The sequence below is a fragment of the Esox lucius genome, chromosome 12 (genome assembly GCF_011004845.1).
Source record: "Esox lucius isolate fEsoLuc1 chromosome 12, fEsoLuc1.pri, whole genome shotgun sequence".
NCBI classification, from domain to species: Eukaryota; Metazoa; Chordata; class Actinopteri; order Esociformes; family Esocidae; genus Esox; species Esox lucius.
Window position 1 is genome coordinate 27,874,917 of NC_047580.1, and position 18,350 is coordinate 27,893,266.

Here is an 18,350-nt window from a genome sequence, read left to right on the forward strand (position 1 = left end):
GCATGCGTCTTTAAAAACTATTATCTTTCTAGTTTGTCAATCAATACTCTTTAAGTGGCGAAAATGCTTTTATTATTGATTTGAGCTGAAGTAGAACTTTGCTCTTAGAAGTGCACATTCGCTTGTCCTTCAAAAAGGTACATCATGTGAAAACAGTCCCTTCTCCTTTTACCTCTGCAGTTTTTTTTAATCTCTTTTCATAACTCCCCCATTCACCCACACTGCCTCGTCTGCGTTTCCCTGCTAGGTGTCACTGGTGCAGTGGACCGAGAGTGTTGGACTGACCCTGGTCGGACGGGACCAGTCCTCAATGCAGCTGAGGACTCCCAGTGGACAGATCCTGAACTTCACCATCCTGCAGATATTCCCCTTCACCTACGAGAGCAAGCGGATGGGGATCATCGTTCGAGTGAGTGGCGACCGGGATACCAATGGGATTGTGAACTTATGCTTTTGGGTCATTGACTGACAACTGCTGGAGATGTTTGCCTTCTTGATCTGATATGATGTATTGCGTAAGATTATTTGTGTTACAAGCCAATGGTTTTAGTGGCCACATTGTCTTGGTTTAACCAAACTAAAAGGCAGAATCGAGGCAGAATGTCCACCTCTCCTGCAAATGTTTTATTTTGCCAAGTAACCAGCGATGAAAGACCAGAACTCTGGAACTACTCCTTGCTTGCAGTGCCAGGCTTCCTTCCTTCCAGACTGCATCGACAGTACCAGATCTATTTTCTTAGCTCTGTCCGTTAGAGATTAGTTGGTAAATAACTGGTGTTTTAAAAGATACACTGGGAAATCGGTCGGGGCAATTCTTTCGATCCACCACCTCTTTAGGGATATACCTTTTGTGACACCTGTACAGTGGCTCATTTATCTGAAGATGAATGTTCCAGACAGATCTGAGAAAGACGTCACCCTTCTGTGAACTCGTTGACTCGGTCTGTGTATGAGTGGATGACTAACTGTTGTTGTTGGCTTGGATCGACCTGGTATGAGTCTACTTCAGGAAGCCTGGGGTTCAACTTGGCTTCCTCAAGGAAATATTTTCGAGCAAGTGCAAGACCACTTGTGAACATGAACACCAAAATAAGTTTCCCTTTTTAATCAACCGACGAACGATAATCAACATATTGTGTGTGTGTGTGTGTGTGTGTGTGCATCTATAAGCATTAATCGAAGAATTGACATAACTGTATATGGTCTATTTTACAGGATGAGTCAACGGGAGAAATTACTTTCTATATGAAAGGTGCAGATGTGGTAATGGCAGGCATCGTCCAGTATAACGATTGGCTGGAAGAAGAGGTATACTTGGTTTTCTCCATTGTAACACATTTTTATATTTTAATAAAAGTAAGTTGAATGTACCGTGCTGCAGTTATCTTTTGGTGTTTCTGTCAGTTGTACCTTTGGGGTGGGGTTGGTGTTCAGAGTACTTGTGTATATTTGAACATTCAGATATCATATAATTACTTTGTTGTTGCTTTTGCTCTTTTGTCCAGTGTGGAAATATGGCCAGGGAAGGTTTGAGGGTTTTGGTGGTTTCCAAAAAGTCTCTGACAGAGGAACAGTACCAAGACTTTGAGGTAAGTGGCATCACCACAGTTTTTGAACAACCTTCAATGTGGCTGACATCACTTTGATCCGCAGGGTATTGGACTTAGCTCTGGAGACTGAAGGAGGATGTTGTTAAGATGGAGAATCAATTGACTTTCCTCAATAACCAAGCCCACCGTCTGAGATCTTGACATTTCAGTGTTTTATATCCATTTGGCAAACTCATTAGTAGGAATGTAGCTTAGTTTGGGTTGGCTCCTGCAAGGACATCCACTTAGCAGACAATACAGACTCCGTTGGCCATGCCTAGATGGCACGTCTTGTTATGACAGTGTTGTTAATAGGATGGGAATTCCTTATCAGTGAAACCAGGTTTGGTTACACTTGTTACAACAAACGTATCTCTTTACTCTTACTTCTTTAGAAACCTCCCCCGATGTGTTTTTTCCCATTAATTTACCGCTGTGGATCTGTCATGCTACTCCTCCCATGCTTTGTCAGAAATGTTCATGTGTTGGACGACAATATAGCACATTCTTTTATAAATCCTTTGCAGAACACCCTCTTTCCAAGTTTTTGTGTCCTCTGAAATCCTCCATATCTGCTAGGTACCTGCCAACAACAACAAATCTCCCCCTAAAAATATTTTCCACAGACACTTTCACCATTGTTCTTTAAATGTCAAAATGTGTGTTGCTCAGATTTCCCTCATGCACTCAAAAGCATGCATGCGCGTACATACGGACACACACACACACACACAGCCTTTCTCAGTGCAGGGTGGGCAGTGTCTCCCGGCTCCCCCAGGGCAATCTCTGCATAATTGTGTGAGCTGGCTGGTGGGCGGGGGTGACTCACTAGCTAAGTGACTCACACACAAGGTTTGTGTTCCTGAGTGAGTCACTCAGATTGTTTTCGCTTTATCTCACTCTGAAAATTGCCTCTCATAGCTGGAGACTGCTGAGCATTTTCTTGCTTCTCCCTGATCTCGACTTCAATTAGTGCTGCACACGGCTGCTAGAATCCTAACTAGAACAAAAAAATGTGAACACATTACTCCTGTACTAGCGTCCTTACATTGGCTGCCTGTTAGGGTTAGGGCTGATTTTAAGGTTTTACTCTTAACCTATAAATCAATACATGGACTTGCTCCTACTTACCTTGCTGAAATGATCCAGCCATACATACCTACACGTAACCTTAGATCGCAAGACGCAGGCCTTTTAATTGTACCTAGAATTTCTAAACAAACAGCTGGCGGCAGGGCCTTTTCTCATAGAGCTTCACTACTGTGGAATGATCGGCCAATTAAGGTTAGAAATGCAAACTCAGTGCAAACTTTCAAGTGTCTACTAAAAACTCATCTCTACAGCACAGTTTATAATTAGGTGTAGCCTGGCCCGGGGGCGTGAAGGTGACCAGTAGGCTTGATAATGTCCACCCTTGCTGTCTTGCCAGGTGGGCTCTCATCGCCACTGGGATGCCCTCGCTCCAATGCAGTTCGGGGGAAGAGTCACTGGCTTGTTGTTGACTCTCTGTTGCGCACTTGTGCAATTGGGCTGTACGCTGCTGGCAATACTCAGCCCTCATTCAGGGGGGTTGGTGTGTGTCCCTTTGGTTGACGCCTGGCAATGTGGGTGGATTGATTTCCTGCCTGTTGGGCCCTGTCCGGGGCCTCCCCCGGGTAGGGCCCCAGTGTCGCCGGACCCCCTAGTCTCAGTTCCAAGGTGTTACGCTGCTATATTATTGTGCTGGGGGATATGAGGAATGCACTTCCAACTTTTCTCAGTTTCCTCCAGTTTTACATTTTAGGAGGAGATGAGGTCCTGGTCCACACCTGCGGATTACCTGGTTTGGGGGGCCCGTTGCTGTCCCTGTCTTTGTCCTCCTGGTCATACTTCTGACCTAGTCTAAAATCAAATAGCCCCTGGATTTAGCCCAGAGAAATGTATTAATTATTCCAATGGGACTCTTAATATCTTAAGGTCGGGTGTCTCTGTAAAGCACTTTGTGACAACTGCTGTTGTAAAAAGGGCTTTATAAATACATTTGATTGATTGATTCCTTGTGTTGTCCAAAAAATTTACATTTGACAGTTTTTGGTGTTTGGCGGTTGACACTCTTAGCCGAGTTGACTTAGTTGTTTCAAGGTTTCGGGCGTACTGCATTCTCTCAGGACAGCTATGTCAGTTTAGTTGACCGACAATGAATCCAATTTGCCAAACTCCATTATACTACATTCAGATTCTGTGGGCATTAAATCCTAATCAATTGTTCTCCACACGTCTCCTCTGTTGGGCCACAGGCCAGATACGTCCAGGCCAAGCTGAGCGTCCATGACAGGTCTCTGAAGGTCGCCACGGTGATTGAAAGCCTGGAGATGGAGATGGAGCTTCTGTGTCTAACAGGGGTGGAGGACCAGCTGCAAGCAGACGTACGGCCCACCCTGGAGATTCTTCGCAACGCAGGCATCAAGGTCAGGGGTCATGAACGAAACTGTGGAGCTACAGTACATGTGCTAGAGGTCCTGTTCGTTATTGATGTAATCGGTTGTATTGGCAGGTTGTTTGTCAGTAGTGCTTTTGTCTTTCTGTGTAGGTGTGGATGTTAACTGGAGACAAGCTCGAAACAGCCACGTGCACGGCTAAAAACGCCCATCTGGTGACGCGCAACCAGGACATCCACATCTTTAGATCGGTGAGTGGAGAATTGTTCTAGTCAACCGCTGCACTTGATATAAATAGTTTATTGTGGATCGGAGTAAATAGGTTTAGCATAAGGGGTCATTTTTAGTTCGCAATGTCTGTCACAGTTTCCTGCCTGCCTTGACCATATGGGACATCCATTCTCTTTGTGGTGAAGGCCCTTAGCGGTTTCTCTGTAATTCCACAGTCACCCAACCCAGCCTGGACCCACTGGCTAGCTGGCTGTCCCGACACTTAATCACCTCTCACAAGAAATCAGCATTAAAGCCAGTATCAGCCAGAGCAGACAGTTTGAATACTAGTTTGAATCGTTTCCTATAAATTGTTGAGCTTGCCTATTGCAATAAAACCAAAAACAAGCATTTCCAAAACCACCGCCCACCATAATCTCCATGCATGCTAAAACACTCTTTTCTAGTGCTAGAAATATTTCGGATACTGTTAAAACCCCCCAAAACGGGCTGGTGAACACCAGATGAGCCACTCCCAGAGGGAACACAAACACAGAGAACCAAGCTGCCCTAATTTGTTTTGCAGGTTTAGCTCTCAACATGCACATTTGCTTTGATAGTCTTTCGACTTCCCTTCTGGAGTCCGTCCAGTGGCAGAAAATGAGAGCTAGCCTGCCATAGGAAGGTTAGGACCTGCGTACAACATTTGTTACTGGAAGGGGATAACAATGGCTGGCAAAGCATGACAGCCCCCATGCCTCTCCCAGCGGACCCGAGCCTGGGCCTGTGACTGCTGACTGCTCCAATAGCCAGGGCATCTGCTATTGGCTTCCTGGTTCGACGCCAATGGCACCTGGGTTGACGACATGATGGATTAACAGGCAATAGGAGAGATTATAACCAAACCAGTGGAGACCATCGGTTGACAGATGGATGTGTCGTGGCCAGTTCTGCATTTTTGAAATTTTTGGTCCACATTAGAAGTTTGACCCAGTTTGAGCAAGGATGGGATGTTTTCACTTCAATATGGACCTTAAAGAAAGACAATCGACTCCCACATTTCAGAAGAAATAGTCGTATGGAGACCCAGAAAATGAGCCGTGGTTTGACGGGTTCAGTGGAGGTCCTTCTAATGTTTTCACACCTTTTGGCGTTTCCAAATCATATCTGTAACCGTTACGACTATGGGCTGAGTTCTCTGATTTGACAGTTGCTAGTTTGCCCGGGTGCTAATCCAAACTATGTGACAGCTGCAGAGAGCAGAGGGCGGGCTGTGGGTTAGACGGCTACCTGTTTGTCTGTCCCTGACCGTGATGTTGAGCCCTGTCTGTGGTCGTAGGTGACGACACGAGGAGAGGCCCATCTGGAGCTCAACGCCTTCAGGAGGAAACACGACTGTGCTCTGGTGATATCAGGGGACTCGCTGGAGGTAGGCCCATTCCGCCCACTGAACTCTTTATCTCCAAAGCACTGTTACTGGAGGGGACCTCAGTGGTGGCTGTGGTGTGGTAAGAGTGAATGTTGGTTACAGTCTAACTGAGAATGTTCTGATAGCCCACCCGTTGTTTTGTCATAAACAGTCGGGCGGCTGCATTGTTTCAGGTCTCGATAGGCAGCCGCCTGGGAGAATGTAAGGGTCGCTGTGTGGGGAGTCAATGTGTATCACAGGTGCTGATCTAGGCGTAAGTCACAGTTGGTGGTTGGCAGCTGGTTGTTCAGCCTTGCTGTCCTTCCCCCCCCCCCCCCCCCCCCCGCAGGTGTGTCTGAAGTTCTACGAGTATGAGTTCATGGAGCTGGCCTGCCAGTGTCCGGCGGTGGTGTGTTGTCGCTGCGCTCCCACTCAGAAGGCCCAGATTGTAAGACTACTGCAGGAGCGCACAGGCAAACTGACCTGCGCCGTAGGTGGGTCATCACACCCGGCCCTCAGTTCAGCCCGCTGGAACGCTCCAGTGACTTCTCAATGAAGCGCTGGTCTGTACGGAAATCGGTTGTTTGCATGATATGAAGCTGATAAAAAGTTGCATCTCAATTCAAAGCAAATACTTTTTTTGGGTGGGGGGGCTGATTGAGTTCAGGACAGGTGTGCACTCACTCACACACACACACACACACACACACACACACACACAAGCACAAAGCCATCTTTGCTGCGCGTCACATTAACAGACACGTTCCTCCTGACACTTCCACTGATGTCTGTTTGTTTTCTCTTAGGGGATGGAGGAAACGATGTCAGCATGATCCAGGAAGCCGATTGTGGCGTGGGAGTGGAGGGCAAAGTAAGAACCTTTCTGTCCCTGTCACCCTGGTGCTCTGCTTTCACACACACAAACACACACACTTGGCGCTTCCGCCTGCATGTAGCGCTTCCTGAGAGTGTGCTCCCATCTGGCCAGAGTGTCTTTTAGCGTACATTTGTCTCTTGTATATGTCATATCATGTGCAGATGATTCCTTTTGGGCTGTGTGAGAGCCTGTCATGGGTGCAGGGGGAAATGAGTGTGACAGTGTGGTATTGTCTTTGTCTTCCAATTGGGACTGATTGAACCGTAGTGGTGACAGGTCAACCATGCAGGCTCTGTACGTCATCGACAGCCTCCACCTTCTGACCCATTCAGCCGTGTACCAAGGAAAGGTACCAGGGATCCACTCTAGCAACCCGTTAGGGGAGACACTGACCAAACCGCGGTCGCGATTAGGGAGCTTTATTAACCACCAAATGGCTGTAGTTTCAACTTCTCCACAAACCTTCTTTACTTAAAGCTCTGCTGACCTTTTTATGAAGGGCTACTTGTTTTCCACCCCGTTGTTGTCCAGGAAGGGAAGCAGGCATCGCTTGCTGCAGACTTCTCCGTGACTCAGTTCAAGCACTTGGGCAGGCTGCTCATGGTCCACGGGAGGAACAGCTACAAGAGGTCCGCGGGCCTCTCCCAGTTCGTCATCCATCGTAGCCTCTGTATCAGCACCATGCAGGTAGGACAGACCAGGACACCCAAGGACCCGGCGGGGGAGGGGGGAGGGGGGGGAGCCAGATGGGAAGTGAGTCACAGCAGGGGACACCATGAGCTCTTGTGGGAACCAGCAGCTTAGGCCCCAGAGAGCGCCACAATCACCAGGCCAACCACCCACCCACCCCTCCCTGAGGAAAAAGGGAAAGCTGTGTGAGTCACTAGGCCAGGACTCGCTTTAGCCTTGGATTGATGCTGGCCACATTGGCAGCTGTTATGGGTTTGGTATGGGGCATGATCTGGCCTGTCTCTGCCTGTCTGCTCCACCAGACTTACAGCATTATACTAGTCAGTGTTAGTCAGTGCTCCAGAGCACACAGTGGAAGGGCCTTGTCTGGTTCATAATAGATGTATTATTTGAATTGTCTATCCTATTCTTAGAGCTGTTACCTCAGATAACTAACACAGTCTTAGATGACAGCAATATGAACAACGGATGCTGTTATGAAATGAATGTCAATTGTGATTTGTGATCGTTTACTACAGTCCCGGCTATAAAACGAGCGTGCATGTATGGGATGATGGCCCGATGTGTTTCTCTTTTTCTGCCAGGCCGTCTTCTCTTCTGTCTTCTACTTTGCCTCGGTCCCACTCTACCAAGGATTTCTCATTATTGGGTGAGCTGAGCTGGTTTTCTCTGAATGACCGTGGCATTTCAGCTGTGTCTTAGTCGCGTTGCTATGGCATTTTGATTGTGTTGGAGTATTGTTTCATTGGGTTGAATGTAGTAACACTACGAAATTACTTGAACCCTGCTGAGTCATCAAAAGACCCTCTGTTCAGCTTTAAGAATGGAGATAAGAGCTCTGCATTAGAATTTGGGACATGACATTCATACAATTTTCCTTACTGTTTACTTATATTTTTTCCATTTTATGAATCATTCCATTCCATGTGAATTGACACATGTGGCTTGTTGCTTTTAGTCCAATCACAATGGCATCAAAGCGGACTAGACTGAATGCCCTAGACCTAACCTAGCTAATCAGTTGTAGATGGAGATAACATGACTGAACTGAATGTTAAAAAGAGAGGGACATGCTACAGCACCAAACAAGTAGGGCTGCAATTGTAGCTACCAATCTGATGGTGATCTTGTAGGAACATAGAAAACTCAGTAAAATGTTGTAAGCATCAATTAGACTAACATCTTAATCACCTCTTGGTTTAATAGGGTCATTAGAGGTACTATATAATAAGAAGAGAGGAGAAATTACAAGCAATGTGTTAGTTCACCAGGCCTGTGGACTTTTTTGTGGCGGTCTCTTCTAAAGTCACAACAAACATTTCCCGCTGCTATACGCTTCTGCTATGTTGCAGACAGTTAAGGTTTGGTGCCCGTTAGTACTCGTTTTGTAAAATAATAATAATGTACTATGATTTTAATTGTGTGGATTTTTTTAAACTAATGTAATATTTGAGAATGTCAGAAGACGCTGCAGTCTTCTTCATCCAGAGACATTCCAAGAAACTGAGTGCCTGAAAGTTTCAGATGTTTGGAGAACATGAAATAACTGTATTTTGTTAAGTCCCTAACTTCACAGCCACACAACATTCTTTTGTTTTTAATTTGGCCCTGAGATCATGGTGTAATTTTCATGAAATTATGAAAATGTATCCTAGCTACTCTTTATCCTAGCTACTCCACCATCTACACCATGTTCCCCGTTTTCTCCCTTGTGCTGGATAAAGACGTCAAGTCGGAGGTAGCCATGCTCTACCCAGAGCTATATAAGGATCTCCTAAAGGTGATACTACACGGCATTATATTACCTCATTGTTGTAATTGTTAAACTAGACTTATACAGTGATACAGTTGAATTATAAACTGGGATTTTCAAACCCTGAATACTGATATAAAGCTGTAGTTAATCAGACTGTATGCCACGGTTATGACAAAAAAGTTGATTGGGAACCGATTTATGATAGCAATAAACACAGTATGGAATGGAGCAGTATTCAGGCACTCTGCATTTACAATATAGTCTAATATTTTAAATATTAATGTATTACATTTATTAAATGTGTTTTCTTCCATCAGGGTCGACCTCTGTCCTTTAAGACCTTTCTCATATGGGTCCTCATAAGTATCTACCAAGGTAAGAAGACATTGATGCAGTGTGTTAAAAAAAAAATAAGAATTATACCACTCTGAGTATATTCCTTGAGATTCCCTTAGATGTTTTTATAGGAGTTTGTTCTGTATTGCAGTTGCAGAAAACGTCTGAGCCCTTTATGTGCCTTCGGAAAGTATTCAATCTACACATAATACCGCACAAAGCAAAACAAGAAAAGGAACCAGGCAGGCCTAGTTCTGCCGGCCCGCCATTAGAAGGGATTAATGTTGTTGCCCAGGCTGGATTTGATCCACGGTTTACTGTGGCAGACTGTGTCTTTAACCACTATGCTATTTAAACAGAGGGAGTGGGTGCACGTGATGCGTGTGTAGAGATGTGGTGTCTGTTGACTTGTATTGACAGGCCAATTAGTCGGAACTCCACGGTTCCTTACATTAGTTAACATCCAACAACAGGTATAACAGGATTGCTACACTTCATATAACACGTTAAATTATAAAGAGATTACTGTAGATGGCTAGCTAATAGCTGTACCGTACCTATAATGAAAACTATGACTCAATCACTCCATGGCTGGTTTGTTTCTATAGAAAACAAATAGACAGGTGAATAGCCAACCACTATGCCAAGTGAACTACGCTATGTAAATCAAAAGCAAGCGCAATGTGAACAAATCCTAATGCCTAATTTGTTCTCCCATCTTTGCAAAGAAACTGAAGCTCTGGCCATTGGGTGGCCATTGGTTTCTTTGTCACCTTCCTGACAAAGGCCTCTCTTGCCTTGTGAAAAGATCTAGTATACAGCTAGCTCTAGGAAGAGTCTTGGTAGTTCCACACTTATTCCATATCACAAGGATGGAGCTTACTGTGTTCCTGGGAACTTTCAATGCTGCACTTGTGCTCATAAGTTTGCATACCCTAGCAGAAATTGTGAAATGTTGACATTGATTTTGAACATATGATTGATCATGCAAACTTTTATTTAAGGATAGTGATCATATTTATTATCACATAGTTGTTTGGCTCCTTTTTAAATCATAGTGATAATAGAAATCACCCAAATGACTCTGACCGAAAGTTTACATACCCTTTAATGTTTGGCCTTGTTACAGACAAGCAATTAAAGGTGAATTTCCCACACCTTTGGCTTTTTAATTTGCAATTAGTGTCTGTGTATAAATAGTCAATGTGTTTGTTAGCTCTCACGTGGATGCACTGAGCAGGCTAGATAGTGAGCCATGGGGAGCAGAAAATAACAGTCCAAAGAACTGTGTAACAAGGTAATGGAACTTTATAAAGATGGAAAATGATATAAAAAGATATCCAAAGCCTTGCAAATGCCACTCAGTACTGTTCAATCACATATTAAGAAGTCGAAAATTCAGGAATCTCTTGATACCAAGCCAAGGTCAGGTAGGCCAAGAAAGATTTCAGCTAAAACTGCCAGAATAATTGTTCGGGATACAAAGAAAAACCCACAGGTAACCTCAGGAGAAATACAGGCTGCTCTGGAAAAAGACGGAGTGGTTGTTTCAAGGAGCACAATACGACGATACTTGAACAAAAATGAGCTGCATGGTTGAGTTTCCAGAAAGAAGCCTTTACTGCACCAGTGCCACAAAAAATCCTGGTTACAATATACCCGAGTACACCTTGACATGCCTCACAGCTTCTGGCACACTGTAATTCGGAGTGACGAGACCAAAATAGAGCTTTATGGTCACAACCATAAGCACTATGTTTGGAGAGGGGTCATCAAGGCCTATAGTGAACAGAATACCATCCCCAATGTGAAGCATGGTGGTGGCTCACTGATATTTTAGTGGGGTTTGAGCTCTAAAGTAAAGGGGAGTCTTGTGCAAATGAATGGCAAGATGAATGCAGCATGTTATCAGAAAATACTGGAAGACAATTTGCATTCTTCTGCATGGGACACTCTTGGACTTTCCAGTATGACAATAACCCTAAGCACAAGGCCAAGCTGACCCTCCAGTGGTTACAGCAGAAAAAGGTGAAGATTCTGGAGTGGCCATCACAGTCTCCAGACCTTAATATCATCAAGCCACTCTGGGGAGATCTCAAACGTGCGGTTCATGCAAGACGCCCAAAGACTTTGCATGACCTGGAGGCATTTTGCCAAGACTAATGGGCAGCTATACCACCTGCAAGAATTTGGCCTCATAGACAACTATTACAAAAGACAGCACACTGTCATTGATGCTGAAGGGAGCAATACACATTGTTAAGAACTAAGGGTATGCAGACTTTTGAACAGGGGTCAGTTAATTATTTTCTTTGTTACCTTTTGTTACCATGTTTTGTTTTATGACGTGACATTCTGTTATGACCTACAGTTGAATGTGAATCCCATAAGAAACAAAAAGACATGTGTTTTGCCTGCTCACTTGTATTTTCTTTACAAATGGTACATATATTACCAATTCTCCAAGGGTATACAAACTTCTGAGCACAACTGTATATCAATATTTTTATAACTTTCCCCAGATCTTTTTTAAAACCTTCCCTAGATCGCAGAGGCCTACAGAGATTTCCTTAGACTTAATGGCTTGTTTTTGTCTCTGAAATGCAATGTGACGAATGGGACGGTAAATATATATGTTTGCCTTTCTAAATCATTTCCAGTCGACTGAATTTGCCACAGGTGGACCTGGTAGGTTCTAGAGACATCTCAAGGATAATCAAAGGACACATCTAAGCTCAATTTGGAGTGTCATGGAAAAGGGTCTGAATGCAGTATAAGATATTTCAGTTTTTCAATTTCAATAAGAAAAGTGCACTAGTGTTTGCTTTGTCACTATGGGGTACCTTGATTGATAGCAAAAAAGTTGATCAATCTGAAATTAGGTTTATAACACAACAAAATGTGGAAAAGGTGAAGGGGTCTAAATACTTTCCCAAGGCGCTGTACTACTTTAGAGACGGCCTGGTTTCGTGCTGTATGATCTATGAAGGTCCCCCTCCAACCCGTACATATCCCGTTTAATTGCTGGTAGTGGAGTTTATTTATGTCTGCGGTTGGTGAATGTTAAAAACCCTGAGGTGGTTTTCCAACACGGACCATTTGTGTTGTGAAGGCGTTGCCAGAAGCATCCAAGCTACACCCTTAAAGCATTTGTTTACAGCGTAGCACTCAGTCACTCCCTCCCACACCTCCTGCTCGAAACATTTTGTTTGGCAGAATAATTCCAATATTTCCATTACCATCATTCATGTTCTTCAATTGCAATTGAATTGTCTTTGGTTTCCGTGTTTAAATTTGTTGGTGTTTTGTTTGGTATCAGTTCCATAGCAGTTTTCGACGGAGGCACATTTGTGTATGCTTTTATAAGATGTATTTATTATAGCTCAATACACACACATTTCCAACTGAAAATGTACATCTGCTTCATTCCAACTACTGAACCTTTTACTCTATATATTAATGTCCAGTATAAGTCCAGTATAACTCAACACATAGCTGTGATACTGTATGACCTATGGCATATCACTTCGCGGGAAGTATGTTTTTACGTCATATTTTAGAGGGCATGATAACATTCTGGGAGTTTTTGGAAAAATGTATAAGAAATTCTGGAAAGGTTTAAAAACATCCTCTTCCTCTTCCTGTCATAGGAAACAGTCAAATATCCTAACATTTTCATTTCATTCTAAATATATAGATCTTGTTGCCCTGTGTGAAATCTGTATTCGTTATACTTCAGCAATCCATTGCCCTGATCGTGATGATTTGTTCTGACAGAATACAACAGCTGGAGCCAAGGTTCAGGCTAAGGTTTGTGATGCCATTAAATGCAACAAGAGAGGTGACTGAAGTGCTTCCTGTTTCCTGTGCTTCCTGTTTCCTGTGCTCCTCAGGCAGCATCATCATGTATGGGGCCCTGTTGCTGTTCGAGTCCGAATTCGTCCACATCGTGGCCATCTCCTTCACCTCGCTGATCCTCACGGAGCTGCTGATGGTTGCCCTCACCATTCAGACCTGGCACTGGCTAATGATCGTAGCCGAGCTTCTCAGCCTGGCCTGTTATATCGCCTCGCTCGTCTTTCTGCACGAGTTCATCGGTGGGTAAACACGCAAACACCGCACTCGTCTCATGACACGGAATCTCCATGTCAGGATCTTTGAAAGATAGGAGCCAAATAATAATGCATCTACAATTGTGTTTACCTGTATGCAGTGATAGATTGACTGTAATGCCCTTGGAGTTGTACGTCAATATTCAGGGATGAAAGGGTCTTCTCCATTCCTCTGGTGCCTCTGGTGTCCAGTTAGCCCTGGGCTGGAATGTACTGTCAGTAGGAAGTCCTGTTAAAGGTGAATAAAGTGGCAAATAGTACCGGAGGAGTCGAGCCAGACACCGGCATTCAAAAATGTTGAAGTGGAAATGCCAAAGCCTCATGTTAGTTTCCTGCTCCAGCTAACACACACACACACACACTGGCCAAGGTCTTTGTGTGTGTGTGTGTGTGTGTGTGTGTGTGTGTGTGTGTGTGTGTGTGTGTGTGTGTGTGTGTGTGTGTGTGTGTGTGTGACTAAACAGCTAGCTGTAGTAAAACATGTAGGACGTTGCACACTGCTGATGACTGTATTTTTTTTTTAGAATGTCATGTAGGCTGTAATTATGTTGTTTATGAAATATGAGCATTGGCAGGCGGCAGATATTTGTCTCTTAAAAAGCACAAGTGACGTGAGATGTGCGACAAATGCAGCAGTTGTATGGACTCTGATCATTTACTCACAGTCTGAGCTTGGCTTTTCTGAACGCTTTTATTTATTTTTTGATTTTTATGTGGGGTGTGGAGGTCAGTTTTTAGAGCATGGAGCATTGTGGCCTGAACGTGGTCAAGTGGCCTTCTGTGATTCTCTTTCTTAAAAGAGTCATTTTAACTTTTTACGTCACAAGTGACACCAGGAGCACATAATGGAAGGACTTGCATCCAAGTCAATTACATGTTAAGCCATTTCACTGATCTGCCACATTAGCAACATACTAGGTCTTCATAATGTCCCTAACACAACCATCTAAATCACTAATAACATTAACCGAGTTGTGGCAACTGAAACTTCTTAGTTACATTGAGTCCTACTTACTCAATTGCTCATATATAAAACATCTGTCTTAACTGACCCACCATCCTGCCATCCTCGTCTGTTTCTAGATGTGTATTTCATCGCCACGCTGTCATTCCTGTGGAAGGTGACGGTCATCACCCTGGTGAGCTGTTTACCCTTGTACATCCTGAAGTACCTGCGCAGACGCTTCTCACCGCCCAACTACTCCAAGCTCACCACCTAGAGAGAGAACTGTCCCCGCCCTTACCATGAGTTACCTCCAGCCCTGCTTGTGTGTGTAGAGAGAGGGGTCTCTGCCCGCGTGCCTCTCCCTACCTCTCTTGACTGACAGAGCAGTGCTTTTTTTCTTTTAGGACATAATGGATTCTCTTTCCCTTCAATGTATTCTTAAAGGTGCAATTGATAGAGGTGATGTGGAAAGAAAGAAAGAGAAAACATGATTTAAGAGAGAATTGTTTTTGGTTAAATCTACAATATTACCCTTGCTGTGATGTTAAGACTGACAAGTATGAGTATGATGTGCTGAGTCTAATGGTGGTTGGATTAGATACAATTACCATTGCTGGTTGGAAATACTGTTCCTTGTAGATTGAAGCTGGAAACTGAATTCTGTTTAGTTTCTTCATGCTGAAGTCTAGAAATGTATGAGTACTATCAGGAAATGTGTGCCAGAATTAACAGATAGAGGGCTATGTGTTCTTCTTAATCACGGACTGACTTGTTAGCTATATAGGGAATACAGAAAGCTTGCCTGGTATCTACAAAATCTGGCATATAGAACTGGAACAAGGAACACATGATTTGTCCGAAATATTCGCATTAAACAAATGAAGTGGCTGAGGCATACCACCACCATGGGGTGGTGTTAACTGGCAGGTTTGGTGAGGTTTGGTGTCAAAGACTTGTCTCGTGTGCTCTAGCGTATCCTTGTGTTACGTTGGGCGCCGCCACTGGCCAACCACTGCGTTCTTCCCTAATTGGTTGAATGGCTTAGTGAGATGGACCTTGAAGGATACATCACAATCTTTAACTCTCCTGAGAGGAAATTGGGAAGTAAGGAAAAACAGGACAGAACTGGCAAAAACATTTTTAAATAATATGTAGTGACACTGAGTGTGAGTTCAGAACCCATTTCCTCATAGCTGAGTAAGAGGCTTTTGAACATTATCTACTTTGTTGTCTCTGCTCATTTAGCTCATCAAAGCTGTATCAAGGACAGAATTCTACATAAAAAAATTGCAATAATTGAAACAAAACCGTTTAAATGCCATCTGTTAAGGCATTGTGGCATGTGTAATACATTCAAATACATACTGTAGTTTGAAAACTACGCTGTTTTGAATTCTTAGCTCTGGGGTTGAGGGTTTTAGGAAGATGGGACAGGGATGGTTTGGTTCAGATCCGTGGCCTCTAACATAACACAGCCTCCGATTTAACACATGCTTGTCAGTCTGAAATGCATTGAATTGTTAATGAGGTTTCAATTGCGCATATGTTTTCACAGCAATTGTTGTATTTTTATTGAAAATATAGTGTGAAATACGCTGGCTTTTTTTTTTTTTTTAAATGCATATTTACAATAACAATAGTTGCATTACAGAATCGAAACAATAATTGCACATGATAGAAAACAGTGGTAGTGTAGTAGCATTTCTCTATGACTTGATGCAATTTGTCGTTGGAAAAACGTTCTGGGGTTTAAAGGTGAACCAGTGCACTGATCAGATTCTGTTTGTGTATGTGTTTGTTGTGCGTCACTTTACTAATATAGCCTGGCCATGGGAAAAGGCTGGAACGTTTAATATAGCATGATCACCCACAGTCTCAGATGTCCAAGTGTGTCTTTGTCTTTTCATTTGTCAGGGGGGGGGTATATGATAATACGGTTTGTCCAAACCGAAGACCATGGTCAATATGCAGCCACTAACAGGACCACATTCGTCGCCAAGTCGGATTTTCCACTTCGGACCCCAGACTAGCTGTGTCCGTAGGTCACCCCGCTGTGTGGTCACTGCCCACTCCTGGCGCCAGTTGTAGCCACTCTGTATCATTGCATGATTCACTTTAGTTGTGACATGAAACCAATTCAAGCCATAGTTGAAAACAGTCTGACCACTGTCCGGCTTTCTCCAAGCCAGTCCCCCTCCCAGAGACACCAACGTGTCTGGGATAGAAGTTAACTGTCACCTGTTTAGACTGAGTGGTCTTGTAGAATGTGTCAGTGTTCGTTCCATATTAATGAGAAGACAGAAAAAGATCCTACCAATGCATCACATTCAAAGACGATTGGTACAAAGGGCATAAGGGTGTAAATAATTACATTGTGTTGAAATGTTCAGATTTGTATAATTTTCACTAACCTGAACCATACCGACTTAGCCTAATACCATCACAGGGTTACTGTTAAGATTTATGAATCATTGTGTCAGAAATTACAAATGGGTGCCAAAATTACTAATGCACTGCTTTTCTTACTCAGTTGGTATTACCTGCATTTTGTATTATGTAACCTTAAAAACATTGAACCCCTTTAAATTGAACATGATTTCTTTGCACAAAATGTTGTTAACATAAGTGTATTTTTCTTGTAAAAATGACACTACAGGTAAAATTACACTACATTATTTAACTTTTTGAAGTTTTGTTTTTTGAAGTATTGTATCATGCATAATTGTAAAAAAAACTTTTTATTTATTAACCATGATAATTATGTGTTGTGTTGGTATATTTGCACTCTAATTAGCAGAACAAAAAGGGAGGATCGTGTTGAATTGTGAATATTGACGGAGATCAAATAAATTTCATGTTGTTTTCCTTTCTAATTAATGAACCTTCATTGTCATTTCTCTGAAAGGATTTTTTTTGGCTGATGCCTTTACCTTTGTGTACGTTTTAAGAGCTCAGCTCTAGAACAGCAGAAACAAAATGACTCCAGGAAAACTAAGCCTAGACTTGACCTGGTCAGAGCGTGGAGCTTTGTGGACATCCTCCTCGTGTAAACCAGTGCGTGTCCCAGTCTCACCAGAGGAGGGAGTCTCTGAAACTCAACACAACGCTGCTCTCTCATACGGTCAACCGCACTTTCCACTGATAAGATCCTGTAGCCATTATTGTTGAATGGTGATTTTCTGGCCAGACCCTTTTAATGTCAGATGTGGATTTTAGCATTATAGCTAATTATATGGGATATAGTTGGGATAAAATACAGTTAACGGTAATCACATTTTTCCACTTGCATTTTTTTATCTCCTTAAAAATGAAAAGTGTTGTTGTCACAGTCATTCTATAAGAAGTTTAAATTGGAACCGACCCTCAGTCATACAGGTTGGCTGCTGTATGTTCATAATAAAATAATGTTGGTATTGTTCCATGGCCCAATTGCATAGGTTAAACCATTAAAATAAACAATTTATGCTAGTAAGCACCATGAAAGCTGAAATTTCACCCCAGAATCAGCTTTTCTGGTTAACTCCTTCCTTTGAGCATCAAGCATTCCTAGCAAAAATACAATCCAATCCAATTGGCTGAAGGCGTCAGGATTTCATCTACTGAGAAAGAGAGCTTAGGTTCAGTTGTCTTTCAGTGTCTTCTATTACTGTATACATCCAAGGGACTAGTGAAATGTGCATAATCATAATTACGACAATTCATTTTTGAAAACAATGAGTGAAAATATACCAAACCCTCTTTGCTGTACTGTTTGGGCTAATCTGTGTGACAGATCGTAACCACAAATGAGTCAATGCCCCTTCAATCCACTACACGTTATGCCTAGTGTAAACAAAGGGTTTCACTAATGACAGCTAGGCTCCTTCATAGGACCTTCTGCACCACACACCCTCTTCAACTGCTATTAATAGCCTGGCAGGACTGGAATGCTTTGATTCCTCCTAACACATACTACAGTACTACTGTGAAGGATGTATGTATTTTCTCGGATTTGTTTCCCCTCCTACTG

At 43.1% G+C, this 18,350-nt stretch overlaps 1 protein-coding gene across 1 annotated transcript in view; it reads left to right on the forward strand.

Annotated features, from left to right (window-relative positions):
* Nucleotides 1–17,214, forward strand: part of LOC105013572 (probable phospholipid-transporting ATPase IIA) — a 36,763-nt gene extending 19,549 nt beyond the window's left edge. The window contains exons 15-28 of the mRNA XM_010875155.4: nt 248–409; nt 1,216–1,308; nt 1,506–1,589; nt 3,866–4,036; nt 4,159–4,257; nt 5,556–5,645; nt 5,974–6,118; nt 6,431–6,495; nt 7,033–7,188; nt 7,776–7,840; nt 8,863–8,971; nt 9,265–9,322; nt 13,177–13,380; nt 14,479–17,214. Of these exons, the coding sequence (XP_010873457.1) occupies nt 248–409; nt 1,216–1,308; nt 1,506–1,589; nt 3,866–4,036; nt 4,159–4,257; nt 5,556–5,645; nt 5,974–6,118; nt 6,431–6,495; nt 7,033–7,188; nt 7,776–7,840; nt 8,863–8,971; nt 9,265–9,322; nt 13,177–13,380; nt 14,479–14,615 (1,638 nt within the window). The 3' untranslated portion in view covers nt 14,616–17,214. The remainder of the gene's footprint in view (nt 1–247; nt 410–1,215; nt 1,309–1,505; nt 1,590–3,865; nt 4,037–4,158; nt 4,258–5,555; nt 5,646–5,973; nt 6,119–6,430; nt 6,496–7,032; nt 7,189–7,775; nt 7,841–8,862; nt 8,972–9,264; nt 9,323–13,176; nt 13,381–14,478) is intronic.
* The last annotated feature ends 1,136 nt before the right edge of the window (nt 17,215–18,350 follow it).